The sequence below is a fragment of the Sapajus apella genome, unplaced genomic scaffold (genome assembly GCF_009761245.1).
Source record: "Sapajus apella isolate SASKATOON/1434 unplaced genomic scaffold, GSC_monkey_1.0 scaffold51, whole genome shotgun sequence".
Classification (NCBI taxonomy): domain Eukaryota; kingdom Metazoa; phylum Chordata; class Mammalia; order Primates; family Cebidae; genus Sapajus; species Sapajus apella.
Window position 1 is genome coordinate 14,205,942 of NW_022436991.1, and position 18,449 is coordinate 14,224,390.

The 18,449-nt window shown below is 47.2% G+C and overlaps 1 protein-coding gene across 4 annotated transcripts in view; it reads right to left on the reverse strand.

Annotated features, from left to right (window-relative positions):
- Positions 1–18,449, reverse strand: part of GSG1L (GSG1 like) — a 269,677-nt gene that overhangs the window by 167,463 nt on the left and 83,765 nt on the right. For all 4 annotated transcript variants that reach the window (XM_032243035.1, XM_032243034.1, XM_032243033.1 and 1 more), the window contains exon 2: positions 4,745–4,792. In XM_032243035.1, the coding sequence (XP_032098926.1) occupies positions 4,745–4,792 (48 nt within the window). The remainder of the gene's footprint in view (positions 1–4,744; positions 4,793–18,449) is intronic.

Consider the following 18,449-nt stretch of genomic DNA (forward strand, 5'->3'; position numbering starts at 1 on the left):
GGGGAAGGGAGGGAAGGAGAAGGGAGGGGGAAGGGAGGGGAAGGGAGAGGAAAGGATGGGAAGGGAAGGGAATGGAGAAGGAAAAGAAGGGAAGGGGAAAGGAAGGGAAGGGGAGAGGAGGGGAAGGGAAAGGAAGGGAGAGGGGAAGGGAAGAGAAGGGGGAAGGGAAGGGGAAAGGAAAAGAAAGGAAAGGAAAGGAAAGGAAAAAGGAGGGAGGGTTATCATGATTAGCCAGTTGTCTTTGAAGACATTGAGAGAACATTTACATGTTTGCCAATAACTTCCAAAAAGGATGAACAGTTTCCTTTTGAAACCAGAAAGTTTAATGTTAGCTGGCTAATCTGGAAGTTTTCATGATAATTAATAGTTAACTATTTTTAACCAGCAAGTTGGCCAAAGGCTGTGCACATAAAATAGTTCTTTGATCTCAGAGCAGGAAGAAGTAATAGACCATTTAGCAGTCTGATGCTAGCCAGTTTATAAATAAATACTTTCCGAGTGGACATTGGACATATACAATTAAAAAAAAAGAAAAAGAAATAAAAAAATAAATAAATACTCAAATATTTAGGTCACTTTGGGAGAAATAAAGATCCTGACAATGACCAGAGGAGACCTTGACAAGCACATTAATGAGTCTCACACTCATGACCAGAAATCCAGCCAGGCGGGTTCCAGCAGCCAGTCATCCTTGAGACCTGTGGTCAGGTCCAGGTGTGGCCACTTAAATTACTGATCAGCAAACATTCACTCCAAACATTCCACCCACACCTCCATGTGAGCTGTATACGTCTTGCCCCATTGATATTGGACTTGGCCATGGGACTGGCTGTGTGGCCAATGAACGGTATGTTGGTGGATATGATCCAAACAAAGGTTTAAAATATGCTTGTGCAATTGGTTCCCCATCTTGCATTTCTGTCATTACCACGTAAAAAGCTCCACCAAGCTTGTTTAAAAGAGCCTGCCACCTCCTCCCCTCTCTTTCTCACTCTCTCTCTCGCATGTGACATGCCTGCTCCCCCTCCATCTTTCACCATGAGTAAACGCTTCCTGAAGCCTCACCAGAAGCCAAGCAGGTGCTGGCGCCATGCTCGTACAGCCTGCAAGAACTGTGAGCCAAATAAACCTCTTCATTTATAACTTACCCAGCCTCAGGTGCTTACAGCAATGCAACATGGACTATCATGTATTGACATGCATTTCGGCCAGGCTCTTTAGTAGGCTATCCTCTCTACCTGAACAGACATAAGTGGGGCGGGGTGAGCCCAGCCTATATGCTGGAACCAAGCCTTTCTACACTACCTAAACCCAAGAAAACCCACAGACATGTGAGCCAAAAAAAAGAACTTCGTGAACGCTACTGAGTTGTGTGATGGTTCATTACATAACACTATTGTGGGTCTCACTGACCAATGAATGCACCAGGTTTTAAGATCATCCTGTGGGTCACAATTATTTGGTAGGAGACTCTTGCCCTAGTGAATAAATGACTGAGGTTTTAAGAGACAAAGGACGCCTTAGAAAGAAAGACAAGAAATGGCTGTAGCTTAAGGTAGCATAAAACAAAAAAGACATTTCCCACGTAAAAACACAAAACTAGAATAGTCGGGGAAACAAAGAAAAATGTGTGATGCGGTGTTAAGAAGCTGATGACGGGCAAATATTTTGCCAGGAGGGAGAAGGCAGGTAAGCAGGGACAAGAGGGTGCTGGAGAAAACGGGAATGTGGAAGTAGCATTTGAGAAGGGCCTTGAAATCTTGAAAAGGTGCCTGCAGTCTGCCAGGTGGGAGGAGCTGGAGGCAGGAGAGGAAGCACTCACTGGACCTCAGCTGATGAAGGGGGATGGGTATCCCCCAGGCCTCAGAAGCCCTCAGCTTTTCAGCAGGAGAACCAGGCATTTAAGAGCCAGCCTGTTCAGGTTCAAACTCCAGTTCCCCCACTTCCCAGCTGTATGATTGCCCCGTGCCTCAGTTTCCTCACCTGTAAAATGGGGATTACAGGAGCCAATGTGTGCAAAGTTCTCAGATGCACCTGCCACACAGTCAGTACTATATGAAGGCCAGTCAGTGACAGTGTCGTGATTATCCTATGTGGCGGACCAGAAAGACACCAGGAAGGAGGTCCCAGAGGGAGCCGGTGCAGGAGCCATAACATGGGAAAAGAGTATCCCTTGGGTGAGAACACAGCTGGGTGCAGACATCCAACCCCCCACTCCCAGTGTGGCTGGGAACAAGTCCGTCATCTCGCTGCCCTCAGGCTCCTCTGTGAAATAGAGAAGCTGTGCTGTGTGTGCAGGGAGAAAATGGATGGGTCTGAGGGTGCCACATCACTGTGGGTGTCTCCTGGAAGGGCTGGACCCGGATATATGGGGAGAGGCCGCACGGGCTGCCTTGGACCAAACCCTGCCGATCCCAAGCGAGAGCTACAGTGTTTGAGAGACAGCAAGTACATGAAAATCGCTCAGCCCCTCAGTGGCAAACCCAGCCCATTCAGCCTCCTTGTAAACATTTTTATATACACAGCCAGAAGGTTCTCAGTGTGGCTGCCAAACCTTAAAAGTAAAACCACAAGGCCAGTAAAACACAAAGATACAGCCTCTCTGGGGCTCTTATAAAAGAAGCAAAATAAAGACCTGACACTTTCTGGGAGGGTCACAGGCCACCCACCTGCCACCATACACAGACACGCACACACACACGTGCTCACGTCCACACATGCACTCATACCAGCACACAACCCGTGTGTGCGCACCCTAGGCACACATGGGCACACGAGGCACCTGCACTCTGTGTGCGCATGTGTACACCTCATGCCCGTGTTCACACACACTCACCCTGCTCATCCACAGGCACGCACACACACTCATAGGAGCAGTCACTCATGCACACGCACCCTCACCCTCACCTGTGGCACATGCACACACACATGTGCACACACACAGGCCCCGCTTCCTGGAAGCCAGCTTTGGAGCAAAGTTGACCCAGAGCTCCAAGGCCTTGGGAATTATGGGATGTACATCCCAGAGGGCTGCCGACAACGGAGAGGTGTCAAGCACAGGCCCGGATTTCACCCGGCTCTGCCCCTCATGAGGTGTGAGACTTCAGTGACTTAATCTCCTTAAGCCTTGGTTTCCTCATCTGTCAGGTGCGAGTGAGATGGACAGCCCCTTCCTCACGGGGTGGTGCGGAGGTTTCTCAGTTGACGCTTGTAATGTGTTTACCCCTGTATCCAGCACATAGTAACTGCTCAACACATCTCAGCCATGGCATGGCCGCATCATCGTGTTTCCCGGTGATTTCAACTTGGAAGCTGTGGCTTGAGCACCCCAGCCAAATGCTTTGGAGATGGCCACATGTGGTCATTAAACAGGACACAGCCGTGGGGACATCAAGGAAACGGAGGAGGCAGTCCTGACTACCAAGAGCATGCTGGGTGGGGTGGGGGAGTCCTTGTCACTTTCTGAGAACTGAGGGCCCTGTGGGTTCCCTGTCTCTTGCCCCTCAACCTTACCAGCTGCCACTTGACTGGAGCACTCCAGGAAGATGGTGTCTGCAAAACAGCCTCCATGACATATGGTGCCCTTCTGCTTCAGTTTCCCCTCCCCTGACTTTTAAGCCTGGAGCCCTCTCCTGATCTCCAGGCTACCTGAGGAGACATGCATCCATGTTTCTCTCTTGGCAGCCTTTCTCTTGGGTGGCAGGGAGTAGGCAGGTGGGGAGGCAGCCATGCTCCCCCATGTCCTTGTGGCAGGCTCTCCTCCAGTGTCCATTCTCTTGTTCTTCCATAATAACAAAACCCCTCACTTTCAGCTAGGCACAGCATTGCCCAGGATCACACTTCCCAGCCTCCCTTCCAGCTGGGTGTGACCATGTAACTAGTTCTGGTCAAGGAGATACATGCAGGTGTTGTGGGGTAACTTCTGGGAACCTTAGAGTTTGCCCTTCCTGCATCCTGCTGCCTGGAATGCAGATGCAATAGCTGGTGCTCTGGCAGCCATCTTAGACTATGAAGAGAAAGGTTGGGGGACAACAGAGAGGGCGGCAGGGGCCAGGATCCTGAGGACTTCATGGAGCAGAGCCACCTTGGATTGCCTACTTTCAAACTTTTATAAAGGAAATAAATTTCTCCATTGAAATCCGTTCTTTGGGGTCACTATTACTTGCAGCTAGACCTAATCCTGACTGCTATCCCTCCACTCAAGCTGTGGCCTGCCCTTGATAATCCAGTCACTGCCTTACACAGCTCTGAACATCTCTGTGGGCTCAGAGCCTCTGCTGTTGGGCACTGAACACCCGTGAGCCCTCTCTGCATGGCATCATCCAGTCTGACTGGCTCTCCCCACACCTGTGCCATGACACAGGCCAGGTACCTTCCCTCCCCCAAGGTCCAATCCTACAGCCGGAGGCAAACTCCAACACCCATCTTGCCTGAACCAAATGTCCACACTCCCACCATCCCTCCCACAGTCAGTCCCAGAGTGCACTGGAAGGAATGGAAGGGTGGTGACGCTGAGGGCTGCTCCATCAGACCGGGAGGACAGACAGTCCCCTCCACCAGCCTCTCCCACTCTACTGAGAGCTCAAGACACGCAGGACTTTGCAACAGGGGATCTGGCTTCCAGGGCCCTGCTGTCCAGAGTTGCTGAAGGAGGCACTATCATAGGGCTTTGGGGAGCACCAAGGCAGGAAAGATGTCCCCAGAGAGGGCAGAGCTGCCACAGCTGAGCTGGGGCCACACTCACCTTTCTCCGATGCCGGGGCCAGGTCAATGAAGCTGCGGCATTTTTCACCTTTGAAAAGAAGAGAAAGGTTTTCAGAATGCAAGAGGGTACATGGACTCCCAAGGTTTGCCTGCCCCTGTCCCATGAGCCCTGAAGCAAGCCAGTGTCTCTGACGCAAGCCCAGTGGCCCCTTTCTCCAGCCCTGATTCCTAGAAGCCCAACATCCCAGAAATGTGGATGGCAAAACCACCAACTCTCCCACCTCCTGACCCCATCCATCCAGGCCCATTTCTTCCACCTCCACAATAGCAACTGGGTCCCTTTCCACAGCCTCCCTCTGGAATCCACGCTCCTTCTCACTGGCCTCCGCAGGCCTCCACTCTGGCCCCTCTCCAATTCATTCTCCATGCTATGGCTGGAGGGATCTTTGCAAAACACAGCTCTGATCACGCTCAACACACGCACACACACAGCTTACTCCTGTTTGAAACTCTCTGATGATTTCCCAAAGGAGAAAGTTCAAATTCCCCTATGTGGACTCAAAACAGGCCATGATGGGCCTGTCCACCTGCTCCCCTCTCCCACTGTCCCCGTTCCTTGTTCACCCCTGTGCAGCCTCCCACTGTGGCTTTGCACATGCTGTTCCCTGCTGGGAACATACTCCTGCTGTTGTGACTCCCGCTGTGGCTTTGCACATGCTGTTCCCTGCCGGGAACATACTCCTGCTGTTGTGACTCCCGCTGTGGCTTTGCACATGCTGTTCCCTGCCGGGAACATACTCCTGCTGTTGTGACTCCCGCTGTGGCTTTGCACATGCTGTTCCCTGCCTGGAATATACTCCTGCAGTTGTGACTCTCACAGCACCTGGGTTTTCTATGGGGCCCGTGGTCACCCTCTGAGTCTGCCTTTGTGTGTGTGAGTCTCAGGTACAAGGTAGTGGCACTGAGATGGTAACTCACAGAAAGAGAATGTGCTGACCGCCAAGAACTGGAAGGGAGGATTTTAAAGAAAGAAAAGAAAGCAGCCTGCTAGAGTGGATGGATTTTGAACAAATTGCTTTAAACTTTGTTGAATGTTACATTGTTTCCGCAAAGGCTAGAGGGAAATGTAATGTCCAGATCAGCATCCACAGCCGCAGTGAGGTACCGGAGGGCCTTGGGCCATTTTGTCTTGATGAGCCCCTTCCTAAATAAAAATTGATTAATTAATTAAAAATTGTGATATTTATTGCAGCACTATCCACAAGAGCCAAGGTTTGGAAGCATCCTAGCCATCAACAACAGATGAATGGATAAAGAGTGGGGCATGTACACTATGAAGTACCATTCAGCCATGGAAAGAATGAGATGCTGTCATCTGCAACAGCAGGGATGGAACTGGAAGTCATTACGTTAAGTGAAAGAAGCCAGGCACAGAAAGACAAACTTTGCATGTTCTCACTTATTTGTGGGATCTAAAAAACAAATCAATTGAATTCACGGACATAGAGAGTAGAAGGCTGGTTATCAGAGGCTGGGAAGGGTAGTAGGGGACTGAGGGGGCAGTGGGGATGCTTAATAGGTACAAAAAAACCCAGAAAGAATGAATAAGACCTACTATTCACTAGCACAACAGGGCACTGTAGCCAATCATAACCGTACATTTTTAAATAGCTAAAAGAGTGTAATTGGATTGTTTGCCTGTGTCAAAACATCTCATGTACCCCATAAATATATACACCTACTGTGTATCCACAAAACTTAAATATTGTATTGTATTGTACTGTATTTGAGACAAAGTCTCACTCTGTCGCCCAGGTTAGAGTGCAATCCTGGCTCACTGCAACCTCCACCTCCTGAGTTCAAGCAATTCTCCTGCCCCAGCCTCCTGAGTAGGTGGGATTACAGGAACCCACCACCATGCTCAGCTAATTTTTGTATTTTTAGTAGAGATGGGGTTTCTCCATGTTGGCCAAGCTGGTGTCGAACTCCCAACCTCAAGTGATCCACCTCAGCCTTCCAAAGTACTGGGATTACAGGCATGAGCCACTGCATCCTGCCAAAAAATTTAAATTTAAATAAAATTTAATTTAATTTAAAAATCATTTTAAAATTATATTTTGGGCCGGGTGTGGTGGCTCACGCTTTGGGAGGCCGAGGCAGGCGGATCATAAGGTCAAGAGATCGAGACCAGCCTGGCCAACACGGTGAAACCCCGTCTCTACTAAAAATAAAAAAATTAGCCAGGCATGGCGGCACACGCCTGTAATCCCAGCTACTCAGGAGGCTAGGGCAGGAGCATCACTTGAACCCAAGATCACACCACTGCACTCCAGCCTGGGCAACAGAGGGAGCCTCCGTCTCAAAAAACAAACAAAAAAAAGAATCAGAAGATCTGGCTGTGCTGAGCCCACAACCCCACACAGCAGCAATCACATGGAGCCAGGCAGCTGTGCCTCCTTCAGATAAGGCACCTGCAAGCTCTCAGGTTTGCCATAGTCCCCACACCCACCACTGTTCTACCCCAGCCTCGCCCGAACCACCCAGATGGCCCCTGCGATGCTACATTGGATGAACTTTAGGATGAGTTTGCAGCCCCTGGCTTCAGGATGTTACCACTGGTCCCAACAAAGACAGATTGGGTCAAAACGGAACAAATGTGGGTTGAAGAGTGAAAACGATCTAGAAGCTTTCAGCATTCTCAACTCATTTGTCTGCTTGGAGCTTCCTAAGCTCTCCGAGAAGGTCTCTTGAAGCCCCTTTGGGCTCCTGAACCTCCTGCCAGCCCCATATCAGGCAAAGGCAGAGACGGAGGCAGTGCTGGGAGATGAGTCTGAGAAGGAAGGCAGGGGTCAGATCACAAAGGATCTTTAGTGTCGAGTCAAGGAGGTGCCTCCTCTCTCATTTATGTCACTCCTGAAGAATCATGAGGCCACACATGGGTGAATCCTGCTCTGTGGTTCCAGCATTCTGGCTTCACCCATCGTGCTTTGTACTGAGATGGAGGACTCATGTCTTCCATTGCAGACAAAGATGATAAGGCCCAGGGCAGCTGAGGGACCAGCCTGGGCCACATAGCACGTTAGAGATGCTGAGAGTATAACCCACTGAAAGAGATGTTTGCTGACAGCCAAGAACTAGAAGGGAGGATTAAAGAAAAAAAGTGTTGGCCTGCCGCGGTGGCTCATGCTTATAATCCCAGCACTTTTGGAGGCCGAGAGGGGAGGATCACTTGAGGCCAAGAGTTCGAGACCAGCCTGGCCAACATGGAAAAACCCCATTTCTGATTTTAAAATACAAAAACTAGCCGGGCATGGTGGCACATGCCTGTAGTCTCAGTTATTTGGGAGGCTGAGGCAGGAGAATCACTTGAACCTGGAAGGCAGAGGTTGCAGTGAGCTGAGATCATGACACTGCACTTCAGCCTGGGTGACAGAGTGAGACTCCTCTCAAATAAATAAAATAAAAAGTGTTGTTTTGAGTGGATGGATTTTGGATGAATTGTTTTAAACTTTCTGTAATGTCATATTGCTGGAATGGAGGAGATGTAATGGCCAAATTCAGACCAACACCCAACGCCGCATTAAAATATTGGCTGGCCTTGCAAACTTTTACCTATTAGGAGCCCTTCTTAAACTTAAAAACACAATAAGAGGCTGGGCATGGTGGCTCACACCTGTAATCCCAGCACTTTGGGTGGCTGAGGCAGGCAGATCACGAGGTCAGCAGTTCGAGACCAGCCTGATCAACACGATGAAACCCCGTCTCTACTAAAAACACAAAAATTAGCTGGGTGTGGTGGCGGGCATCTGTAGTCTCAGCTACTCAGGAAGCTGAGGCAGGAGAATCGCTTGAACCTGGGAGGCAGAGATTGCAGTGAGCCGAGATCACACCACTGCGCTCCAGCCTGGGTGATAGGGTGAGACTCAGTCTCAAAATAAATAAATAAGAAATAATAAATAAATAAATAAATAAATAAATAAATAAATAAAATATAGTGTACAATTCAGTGGTTTTCAGTATACTGTTAGTGTATTCACAGGGCTGTGTGACCATCACTACAATCAATTTTAAAATATTTTCATCACCCTGAAAAGAAACCCATATCTGTTAGCAGCCACTCATTTTCCCTAACTCTTCCAGCCCTAGGCAAGAGCTCATCGATTTTGTGTCTCTATAGATTCACCTAGTCTGGGCATTTCATGTAAATGGAATCATACAAGATTACATGATTCATATAAACGGAATCAGAATACACACAATGTGATCATACAAATGGAATGATATGATCATCCAATACAATCATACAAGAATATTTTGTGACTGCCCTCTTTTACTTAGAATAATGTGTTTAAGGACCAACCACCTTTGCAGCCTATGTTAGTAATGCATTTCTTTATATCACAGAATAATATTATGTTATGTGGATATACCACATTTATTTATCCACTCATCAGAAAATGGACGTTTCAATTTGTTTCCATATGTTGGTTATTTATGAACGTTCATGTATAAATTTTTGGGCGGACAAGTTTTTGTTTCTCTTGAGTCTATACCCAGGAATAGAATTGCTGAGTCATATGATAACTCTATGTTTAACATTCTGAGAAACTGCTACAATTTTTTCCAAAGCATATGCACCATTCTATGGTCCCATCAGCAACATATGAGGGTTCCAGATTCTCCACATCTTCACCAACACTTGCTATTGTTCATCTTTCTTTTCCTTTTTTTTTTTTTTTTATGAGAAGCATCCATGCCAGTGCCATGCGGAATCTCATTGTGGTTTTAATTTGCAATTTCTTAATGACTAATGATGTTTAGCATCTTTTCATGCGCTGATTGGCCATTTCTATATCTTCTCTGCAGAAATATCTTCTCAGACCCTTTGCCCATTTTTTAATTGTGTCATCTGTCCTTTCATTATGGGTGGTGAGCTCTTTATATATTCTGCATGCAAGTCCCTTATCAGATACCTGACTTGTAAATATTTTCTCTCACTGTGTGGCTTTTCTCTTTCTTGATGACATCCTTTGAAGCAGAAAAGTTTTTAGTTTTAATGATTCTCAATTTATCTATTTTTCTTTTGTTGCTTGTGCTTTTGTTGTCATATCTTTTGCTGTTGTTGTTAATTTAAAAATAGAGATGGGGTCTCACTATGTTGCCCAGGCTATCTTGAACTCTTGGGCTCAAGTGATCCTCCTGCCTCAGCCTCCTAAAATGCTGAGATTACAGGTATGAACCACCACACCTGGACTAGTGTCATATCTAAGAAGGCTTTGCTTAGTCCAAGATCATGAAGATTCACTCTTATTCTCTCTCCTAAGACTTTTGTAATTTTAACTCTTCTATTTATGTACGTTATCCATTTAGAGTTGATTTATGTGTATGGTGTATAAAAGGGGTCCAGCTTTATTCATTTGCACATGGATATCCAGTTGTCTCAGAAGAATTTGTTGAAAAACTATTCTTTCTCCATTGAATTATCTTGGAACCCTTGCCAAAAATTAATTGACTATAAGTGCAAGGGTTTATTTTATACTCTCAGTTCTATTCCATTAATCTATATGTCTCTCCTTATACCAGTACTGCACTGTCTTGATTACTATAGCTTTGAAGTAAGTTTTGAAATTGGGAAGTGTGGGTTCTTCAACTTTGGCCTTTTTTTAAAGATGATTTTGTCTATTCTGGGTCTCTTGCATTTCATATGAATTTTAGGATCACTGTGTGAATGTATTCAAAAAAGCAAGTTGGAATTTTGAAAGGGGAACAACTTGAATCTGTAGGAACCAATTTGGGAAATATTGCTATCTTAAAATATTAAATCTTCAAATCCATGAACATGGGATGTCTTTCCATTTACTTAGATAGATTCATATTTCTTTCAACAATGTTTTGTAGTTTTCAGAATATAGGTTTCACACTTATTTTGTTAAATTTATTACTAAATATTTTATTATTTTTGATGCTATTATGAGTGGAATTTTTTTCTAAATTTCATTTTTAGATTGTTCATTGCCAGTATATGGAAATATAATTAAAAACTGTATATTGATTTGTAAACTGTAATCTTGCTGAGCTCATTGATTAATGCTAATAGTTTTAGTGGATTCTTAGAACTTGCTATATACAGAATCATGTCATCTGCAAATAGAGATCACTTTACTTCTTCCTTTCCAATCTTGGTCTCTTTTATTTCTTTTTCTTACCTAACTGCTTTGGCTAAAACCTCCAATATAATATTAAATGGAAGTGGTAAGAGTGGACATCCTCATCTTTTCCCTGATCTTGGAGTGGATGCATTCATTTTTGTACCATAAAAATTGTGGTTAGCTGTGGGTTTTTTTTATATATATGCCCTTTGTCAGGTTGAGGAAATTTCATTCCATTTCTAGTTTGTTGATTGGCTTTATCATGAAAGGGTATTTGCCTTCTCTTTGGTCCCACAACAAACTTCAATGAGAATCTCCATTTTCAAGACAAGCAAACTGAGGGTCTGAACGTTCAGTGACTTGCCTAAGACCACACAGCAAGGAAGAAGTGGAGTAAGACCCAACCCAGGTCTATAGACTCCAAACTCCACACCCCACAATCTTCCCAGCTCTCTGCTCCCATTGCTATGTCAGGATTTCCTACTAGAACCGGATGTTCCCACCATGGACAGCTCGGTGGGGGGCGGGGTCCTGAAAGAAATCCCCTGAAAATATACCTCCGTGGAGACAGAAAATCCATGAGGGGCTAAAATAAATGGCTCTCACACTTCTATTTCTGCTACATGGACAAGGCTAAACAGAAGAAGTTTAAGCAGCGATTAATTTAGTCCATGCTGCCCAGGCAGGTCAAAGCTGAGGTTTAAGGAAAAGTCATAGAAATGACATGAGGAAGACAGGATACTTCCATGGCCAGAAGTCTAACAGCTGAAATTCACACACAGAAGAGATGTGTTTCCTCCAAATCCCTAGGCTCTGTGATAAAGATTATCTAAGGATTAATGAGCAAGGTATTAAATGGCACCATATTGGCTTGTCGCTTTTAGAAGTGACCCATAAAATATCAAAATCAATGGCAAGTAAGTTTATATGTTTAGTTAAGGGATTTATTTTGGGCATAAAACCTAAGACAGGTGCACTTAGCTCTTAATCACAGGCACTTCAGACTGAGGCTTGACAATTAGATGGTAGAGCTGTGGCATGTTACCGCCACCTGATGGCAGCATACCTTTCGTGAACCACAGAACTTGAAAGCTGGGAAAAATCCTATTAGGTCAACCAAATTAAACGGTTCTCAATCCCGGAAACGTGAATCCCAGACCCCACTCACAGAGATTCTGATTTAATTGGTCAGGGTGGGGCCCATATATCAGTAGAGTTTTAAAAGGTCCCAGGTGATTTTAATGTGCACTCAGGGTAAGACTCACACTCCAATCTGACTTATTAAAAATATCCTTTCAACAATAGAAAAACAACAGTGAGTCATTTTAGTGACGGCTCATACAATGGCACTCCTTCGGGGGACCGCATTAATGGGGCAGAAGAGCTCACTGGTCAGGGGTCTGAGCTCTGGAATCAGCAGAGCTGGGTGCAAATGCTGGCTCTGTCATCTCCTGACATATGAGTCCCATCTTTCTCTGCCTTTATTTCCTTGTTGGTGAAATAGGCACAGCACCTGTAGGGGTCTTGTGAAGACTCGACATGGGCAAAGAGCTTAGATGCAGTGCCTGGAAAAGGGTGGGTGCCTAGGGCTGGGTGCGGTGGCTCACATCTGTAATCCCAGCACTTTGGGAAGCCAAGATGGGCAGATCATCTGAGGTCAGGATTCAAGACCAGCCTGGCCAACGTGGTGAAACCCCATCTCTACTAAAAAGGCAAAACTTAGCCAGGCATGGTGGCGGCTATAATCCCAGTTACTCAGAAGGTTGAGGCAGGAGAATCACTGGAACCCTGGAGGCAGAGGTTGCAGTGAGCCAAGATTGTGCCACTGCACTCAGCCTGGGCAACAGAGGGATACTCTGTCTCAAAAAGAAAAAAAGAATAGGTACTTAAGAGATGGCTTTTGTCATCACCACTCTCACCTACATGGGGGTCAGAGAAAACATGAGACACAGTCCTCTGCAGCCTAACTGTGGGAGACAGGAGTGACACGCAGGTACCATCAGAGACGAGCACATGGCCGAGGGTCATGCACTGGTTCAGAGCTCCCCGCTGGGAGCAGCCTGGCTCCATCACTTACTTCATGTGTAACATCAACATGAACCTTTGATGCCTCAGTTTCCCTACCTATAAAACATGAAGATCACCAATGTTGGTGTTCCTATAATGCATATTAAAGGGTAGTTGGTAGGGCTTATTGTCAGCCACCAGGAGGTATGGCTGGGACAGCTCAGGAGGCAGGAGTCCAGGATGCCTGCGGCAGCTGCAGGAATGCTCTGGACAACTTGGTGGGCCCCTGCTGGGTCATGGCCCTGTGCCTTCCATTGTCTCCTCCATGCCCATCGACGTTGCCTGAAAACAGCCTCATTTTTGCCTCTTGAAGATGCCCTTTCTCCCGTTACCCCCTCCCCATCTGATTCCCTTTGAGATGCTAAGATAGCCAAGGTGAATGGAACTGGCATCTCCTGCCCCAGGAAGGAGACGCCTTAAATGCCCCTTGTATTCCCAGAAGAGAGTGATGTCTTCCTGCTTCAGGGAGGGGACAGCAGAGGGAATTCATGCAGAAGGAAAGGGGAGCCAGCAGATTCCAAGGGGAGAAGATGCTTGGGGATCCACAGCACCCTAAAAGATGTTTTTCTTGAAGGCTAAACGTCAAGGGAAAGCTGGACTTTGGGGTCAGAGGTTATTAGTGCAGCCAAAATTTTGCACCCAGTGAGGGTCCCATGGCGCCCATGGGGCCAGAAAACCACCAGCCGTGGGGAGGGGAAGGGTAGGGAAAGATCAGAGTGTTCTGTCAAATGATCTGAAAACTGCATACAACCCAGGGCTAACAGGAAATCTCAAAAACTGGATACGAAATTTCTGGCAATCCCTGGGAGTAGAAGCTCAGAGTTCTATCCTAGCGGGTCTAGAGGAATACATTAATAGGGGATTCCTTGGCTAGAAGAAGCGAGAGAGCATGTTCATACCCACCACAGCCTAAAGGGAAGTCTCCATTTTTATTCCCCTCACCACTGCACACACAGACAGAACTGAAATCCCAGCCTCAACTCAAGGTCACCAACTCAAGCCATCTCGATGACCAGCAATGACTGAGGCGTGCCTTTGGGGACTGGGTGACTGGGAGAGGGTGTGCCTGTCTAGATGGGGATGAACTGACATGGTAGCCATCTGGGCAGTCAGGGTCCCTGCAGGAAACAGATGGCACCTCCAAGGGGCTCATTGAAGACCGAGGAGTGAAAAAATTATTTACAGAGATGTGGACAGGCTTGAGGGGCTGGTAACCATGGGAAACCCAGGTCTGATAGGGCAGGGGAAGGGAAGGAGCCTGGAAGAGGTGAAGCCATAGAGGAGGAGCTGCTGCCACGAGCTGAAGTCGAACTTAGCAAGCCTCAGCATCAGAACTTAAGCTTATCTCTGGGCTTGGACTTCAGAACCGGTCTTTCTAACGAGTTCCCAGGGGATGCTGATGCTGCCGGTCTGGGAACCACACTTTGAGAGCCGCTCCTTAGAGAAATGTAGTCACTGTCAAAACCTCAACAGGGAGAGAACAAGATGAGAGAGAAGGGAATGCCCTAATCTTTCTCTCCTTCTGCCCTCTTGATTCCCTGTAGATTCCTCCTGTTGACCAAAACCAATGGGCACAGAGTCCAGGCAGTTCCTAGGGCACAGAGAAGGATAGGGAATGGACATGTATGGGTGGATGGAGAAGAGTTGGCACGCTGCCCTACCTAAGGTGGTCCTCACCCCCTCCTCACCCCGTCACGCTCATGCCTGCACCTGTGTTACTTTTCTTTCATTGTGAGACCACCATCATGCTCTGAAATTGTCCTGGGTATGTATCTGTCGACTTGTTTAGTTCCTGTGTCCTCTACAGGATGTGCAAGGAGCCTTTCCTCTACTTTGGGATCTATTTACAGTAGTTCTGTGAGCACTGTGGACTTAAGCACAGTTTAGACCAGGTTGGAGGTTGCATGCCCTAAATCCTTTTTTTTTTTTTTTTTTTTTTTTTTTTTTTTTTTTTTTTTTTTTGAGATGGAGCTGTGCTCTGTCACCCAGGCTGGAGTGCAGTGGTGCAATCTCGGCTCACTGCAACCTCCGCCTCCCAGGTTCAAGTAATCCTCCTGCCTCAGCCTCCTGAGTAGCTGGGACTACAGGTACCTACGACCTCACCTGGCTGATTTTTGTATTTTTAGTAGAGACAGGGTTTCGACATATTGGCCAGGCTGGTCTCAAACTCCTGACCTTGTGATCTGCCTGCCTTGGCCTCCCAAAGTGCTAGAATTACAGGTGTGAGCTACTGTGCCCAGCTGAGAATTCATATTCTATCTCTCCATCTTAGGAATCAAAATCACTACGTCAAGCAGTGATATCTGAAGGTGTCTGAATTAATCTCCATCTCTAAAAGTACACACTTTTCTTAAGTTACCAATGTCAATGTTTTATATTCACACAGTTGTATCCTGTCAACATTTATTAAGCACCTACTATGTGCCAGTCCTGCTTTTAGGTGCTGGAGATACAACAGCAAACCACACAGACAAAATCCCTGCCCTCACAGAGCTTCCGTTCTCTTGTTAAAGTGTATATATCAGTAATTCTCTTGCCAAAAAAATGACGTTCCCTGGCTCTTCTAAGTAATGCCCAGTCAGGCAGGGCACGGTGGCTCATGCCTATAATCTCAGCACTTTGGGAGGCTGAGGTGGACAGATCACCGGAGGTCAGGAGTTCGAGACCAGCCTGGCCAACATGATGAAACTCTGTCTCTACTAAAAATACAAAAATTAGCCAGGCACGATGGCACACACTTGTAATCCTGGCTACTCAGGAAGCTGAGGCAGGAGAATCACTTGAACCCTGAAGGCAGAGGCTGCAGTGAGCCAAGATCATGCCATCCCACTCCAGCCTGGGCGATAAGAGCGAAACTCCATCTCAAAAATAATAGTAATAATACTGCCCAGACAATATCTCTGCAACACGGAGGCCACATATTTTCAGCAACAACTGGAAGCTTCATGACCATGTATGTCTGGTTTGCTATTGCAACCTCAAAGCCTGGAGCAGTGATCGGTGCTGCTGACATGATCGTGGAATGAGGCAATGAATAGCACTTCATAAATCATCTTTCTCAAGCATCCCACCAGAGTGGGGTGCTACCCTGCAGAATCCAGAAGATGTGGTCACAGTGAGACAGAAATTGAATCTTGGGCTGGGCGCGGTGGCTCACGCCTGTAATCCCAGCACTTTGGGAGGCCGAGGCGGGTGGATCACGAGGTCAAGAGATCAAGACCATCCTGGTCAACATGGTGAAACCCCGTCTCTACTAAAAATACAAAAAATCAGCTGAGCATAGTGGCGCGTGCCTGTAATCCCAGCTACTCAGGAGGCTGAGGCAGGGGAATTGCCTGAACCCAGGAGGCGGAGGTTGCGGTGAGCCGAGATCGCGCCATTGCACTCCAGCCTGGGTAACAAGAGCAAAACGCCGTCACAAAAAAAAAAAAAAAAAAGAAAAAGAAATTGAATCTTGGGAGCCATCTAAGACAGAAGAGACAGAAAGGGACGTCTACACCAGCAGAGAAAGAGCTGGAGGCTTCAACAGCAGCCATGGGGCAGCCACATGGAGCCTCACACCTGCCACAAAGCAGCGAACTTGGAGATCAGGAGGTCACCTCAGCCGTCACATCTGCACTTGGCCTTTTCCCACCACTGGGTCTCTGTTCTTGCTTCTCTCTTAATCTCAACATCTTCTCTCTCTCCATTTTTCTAAGTCTCAACCATTCCCCTCCTTCGAGATCCAGCTTGAAATGTCCACCCCCCTCTCCCGCCACGAAGCCTCCCTTGTTCACCAACCACTTGCTCTATCCGGAAGAAACGTTTGCCCCACTGTAAATTTCCCAAGTGTTTGATTGCAATATCACTCATTATATTGTTCTGTGCTACCCTGAGCACCACTTGGCCCCTCTGCTAAGCCAACCTTGGGAAGCAGATCCCACCCCAGGCTTGAGTTTGTCACGTTGCCTTAGAACCAGGATCCTACAACCCGAAAGAGAGTTCAGGACAAGCCCCATGCAAAGGACTTGGCGTCCATCACAGCAATGGCATGAGGTCTGAATCCATTCCCATTTTACAGATGAGAAAACTAAGGCTCACAGAGGCGGAGTGACCTACCCAAGGCTATACGGCAACTATGGGGTAGAATCAGGATCCGGCCTCAGGTCTTTGTCTTTCCAAGGCTGTTATCATCCAGGGGACTGACTTGGTCAGAAATGGAACAAGGACAGGACAAGTGTGGTGACTCATGCCTGAAATCCCAGCACTTTGGGAGGCCAAAATGGGCAGATCACTTAAGGTCAGGAGTTCGAGATCAACATGGTCAAATCCCATCTCTACTAAAAATACAAAAAAATAGCTGGGCATGGCAGCGTGCACCTGCAGTCCCAGCTACTCAGGAGGCTGAGGCATGAGAATCGCTGGAATCTGGGAGGTGGCGGTTGCAGTGAGCCAAGATCGCAACACTGCACTCCAGCTTGGGCAACAGAGTGAGACCCTGCCTCAAAAAAAAACAAAGAAGGGACAAGGACACATTACAGAAGTCATTCCATGGCCAGAACAGGTATCTCCAAAATATCTTTTTCTAAACATTTTATTTTATTTATTATGGGAAATTTTCATCTTTTACAAAAGTAGAGAGACTAGGACAAAAAGCCCCATGTCACCAACCCAGCTTCAATATCTGTCAACTCAAGGCCAGTCTTGTCACCTCTACACCCCACTGTCCCTACCACCATGAGGTTATTTTGAAACAAATCTCAGAATTAGACCTAAAATATGTTTTTCAGGGGTGTGTTCACCTGTTCAGAAAAGACAAATGGAAGGTCATTTCTTCCCAGAACCTGTGGCCTCACCTTATAAGGCAGCTGGCTTTTTGCAGCATGAGAAGCAAACAGAAAATCCAGGAGCCCTGACTTCCCCTCACTGCTAACCCCTCTGAGTCACTGTCTCCGGGGTCTCTGGCTGAGCTGAGGTTGGAGGGAGGCATCACTCAGATATTGCCCTCAGTGCAGTGGCTTGAGCTTGTCAGCAGGCTCATCGAGACTGTCATGAAACAGAAAGCCTGGCACAGGCCCTCAGCAGAAATGAGGCTTCCAGGAATTCACCGCAGAGAGAACTGGTTGGGTCACAGCTGCCTCACTCTGGCTCACCACTCGGGCCTGATTCCAGGAATTCCACCCCAAGTCTCCTCCTCTAGGTCTGCTCTAATTGAGAAAGAAGCTCCCGTGTGAAGGCAAAGGAGAGGTGCGGGGTACACCAGAGTCACCAGGAAGCCAGGCAGGGGGTGCTCCCCAGCAAAAAGCTGGGTTCTGGCTTCACACAGATCCAAATTCAAATCCCCACTGTGCTGCCTGGGCGCAATGGCTCATGCCTGTAATCCCAGCATCGTGGGAGGCCAAGACAGGTGGATCATGAGGTCAGGAGTTCGAGACCAGCCTGGCCAACACAGCGAAACCTCATCTCTACTAAAAATACAAAAATTAGCCGCGCGTGGTGGCATGCACCTGTAAACCCAGCTACTTGGGAGGCTGAGGCAGGAGAATTGCT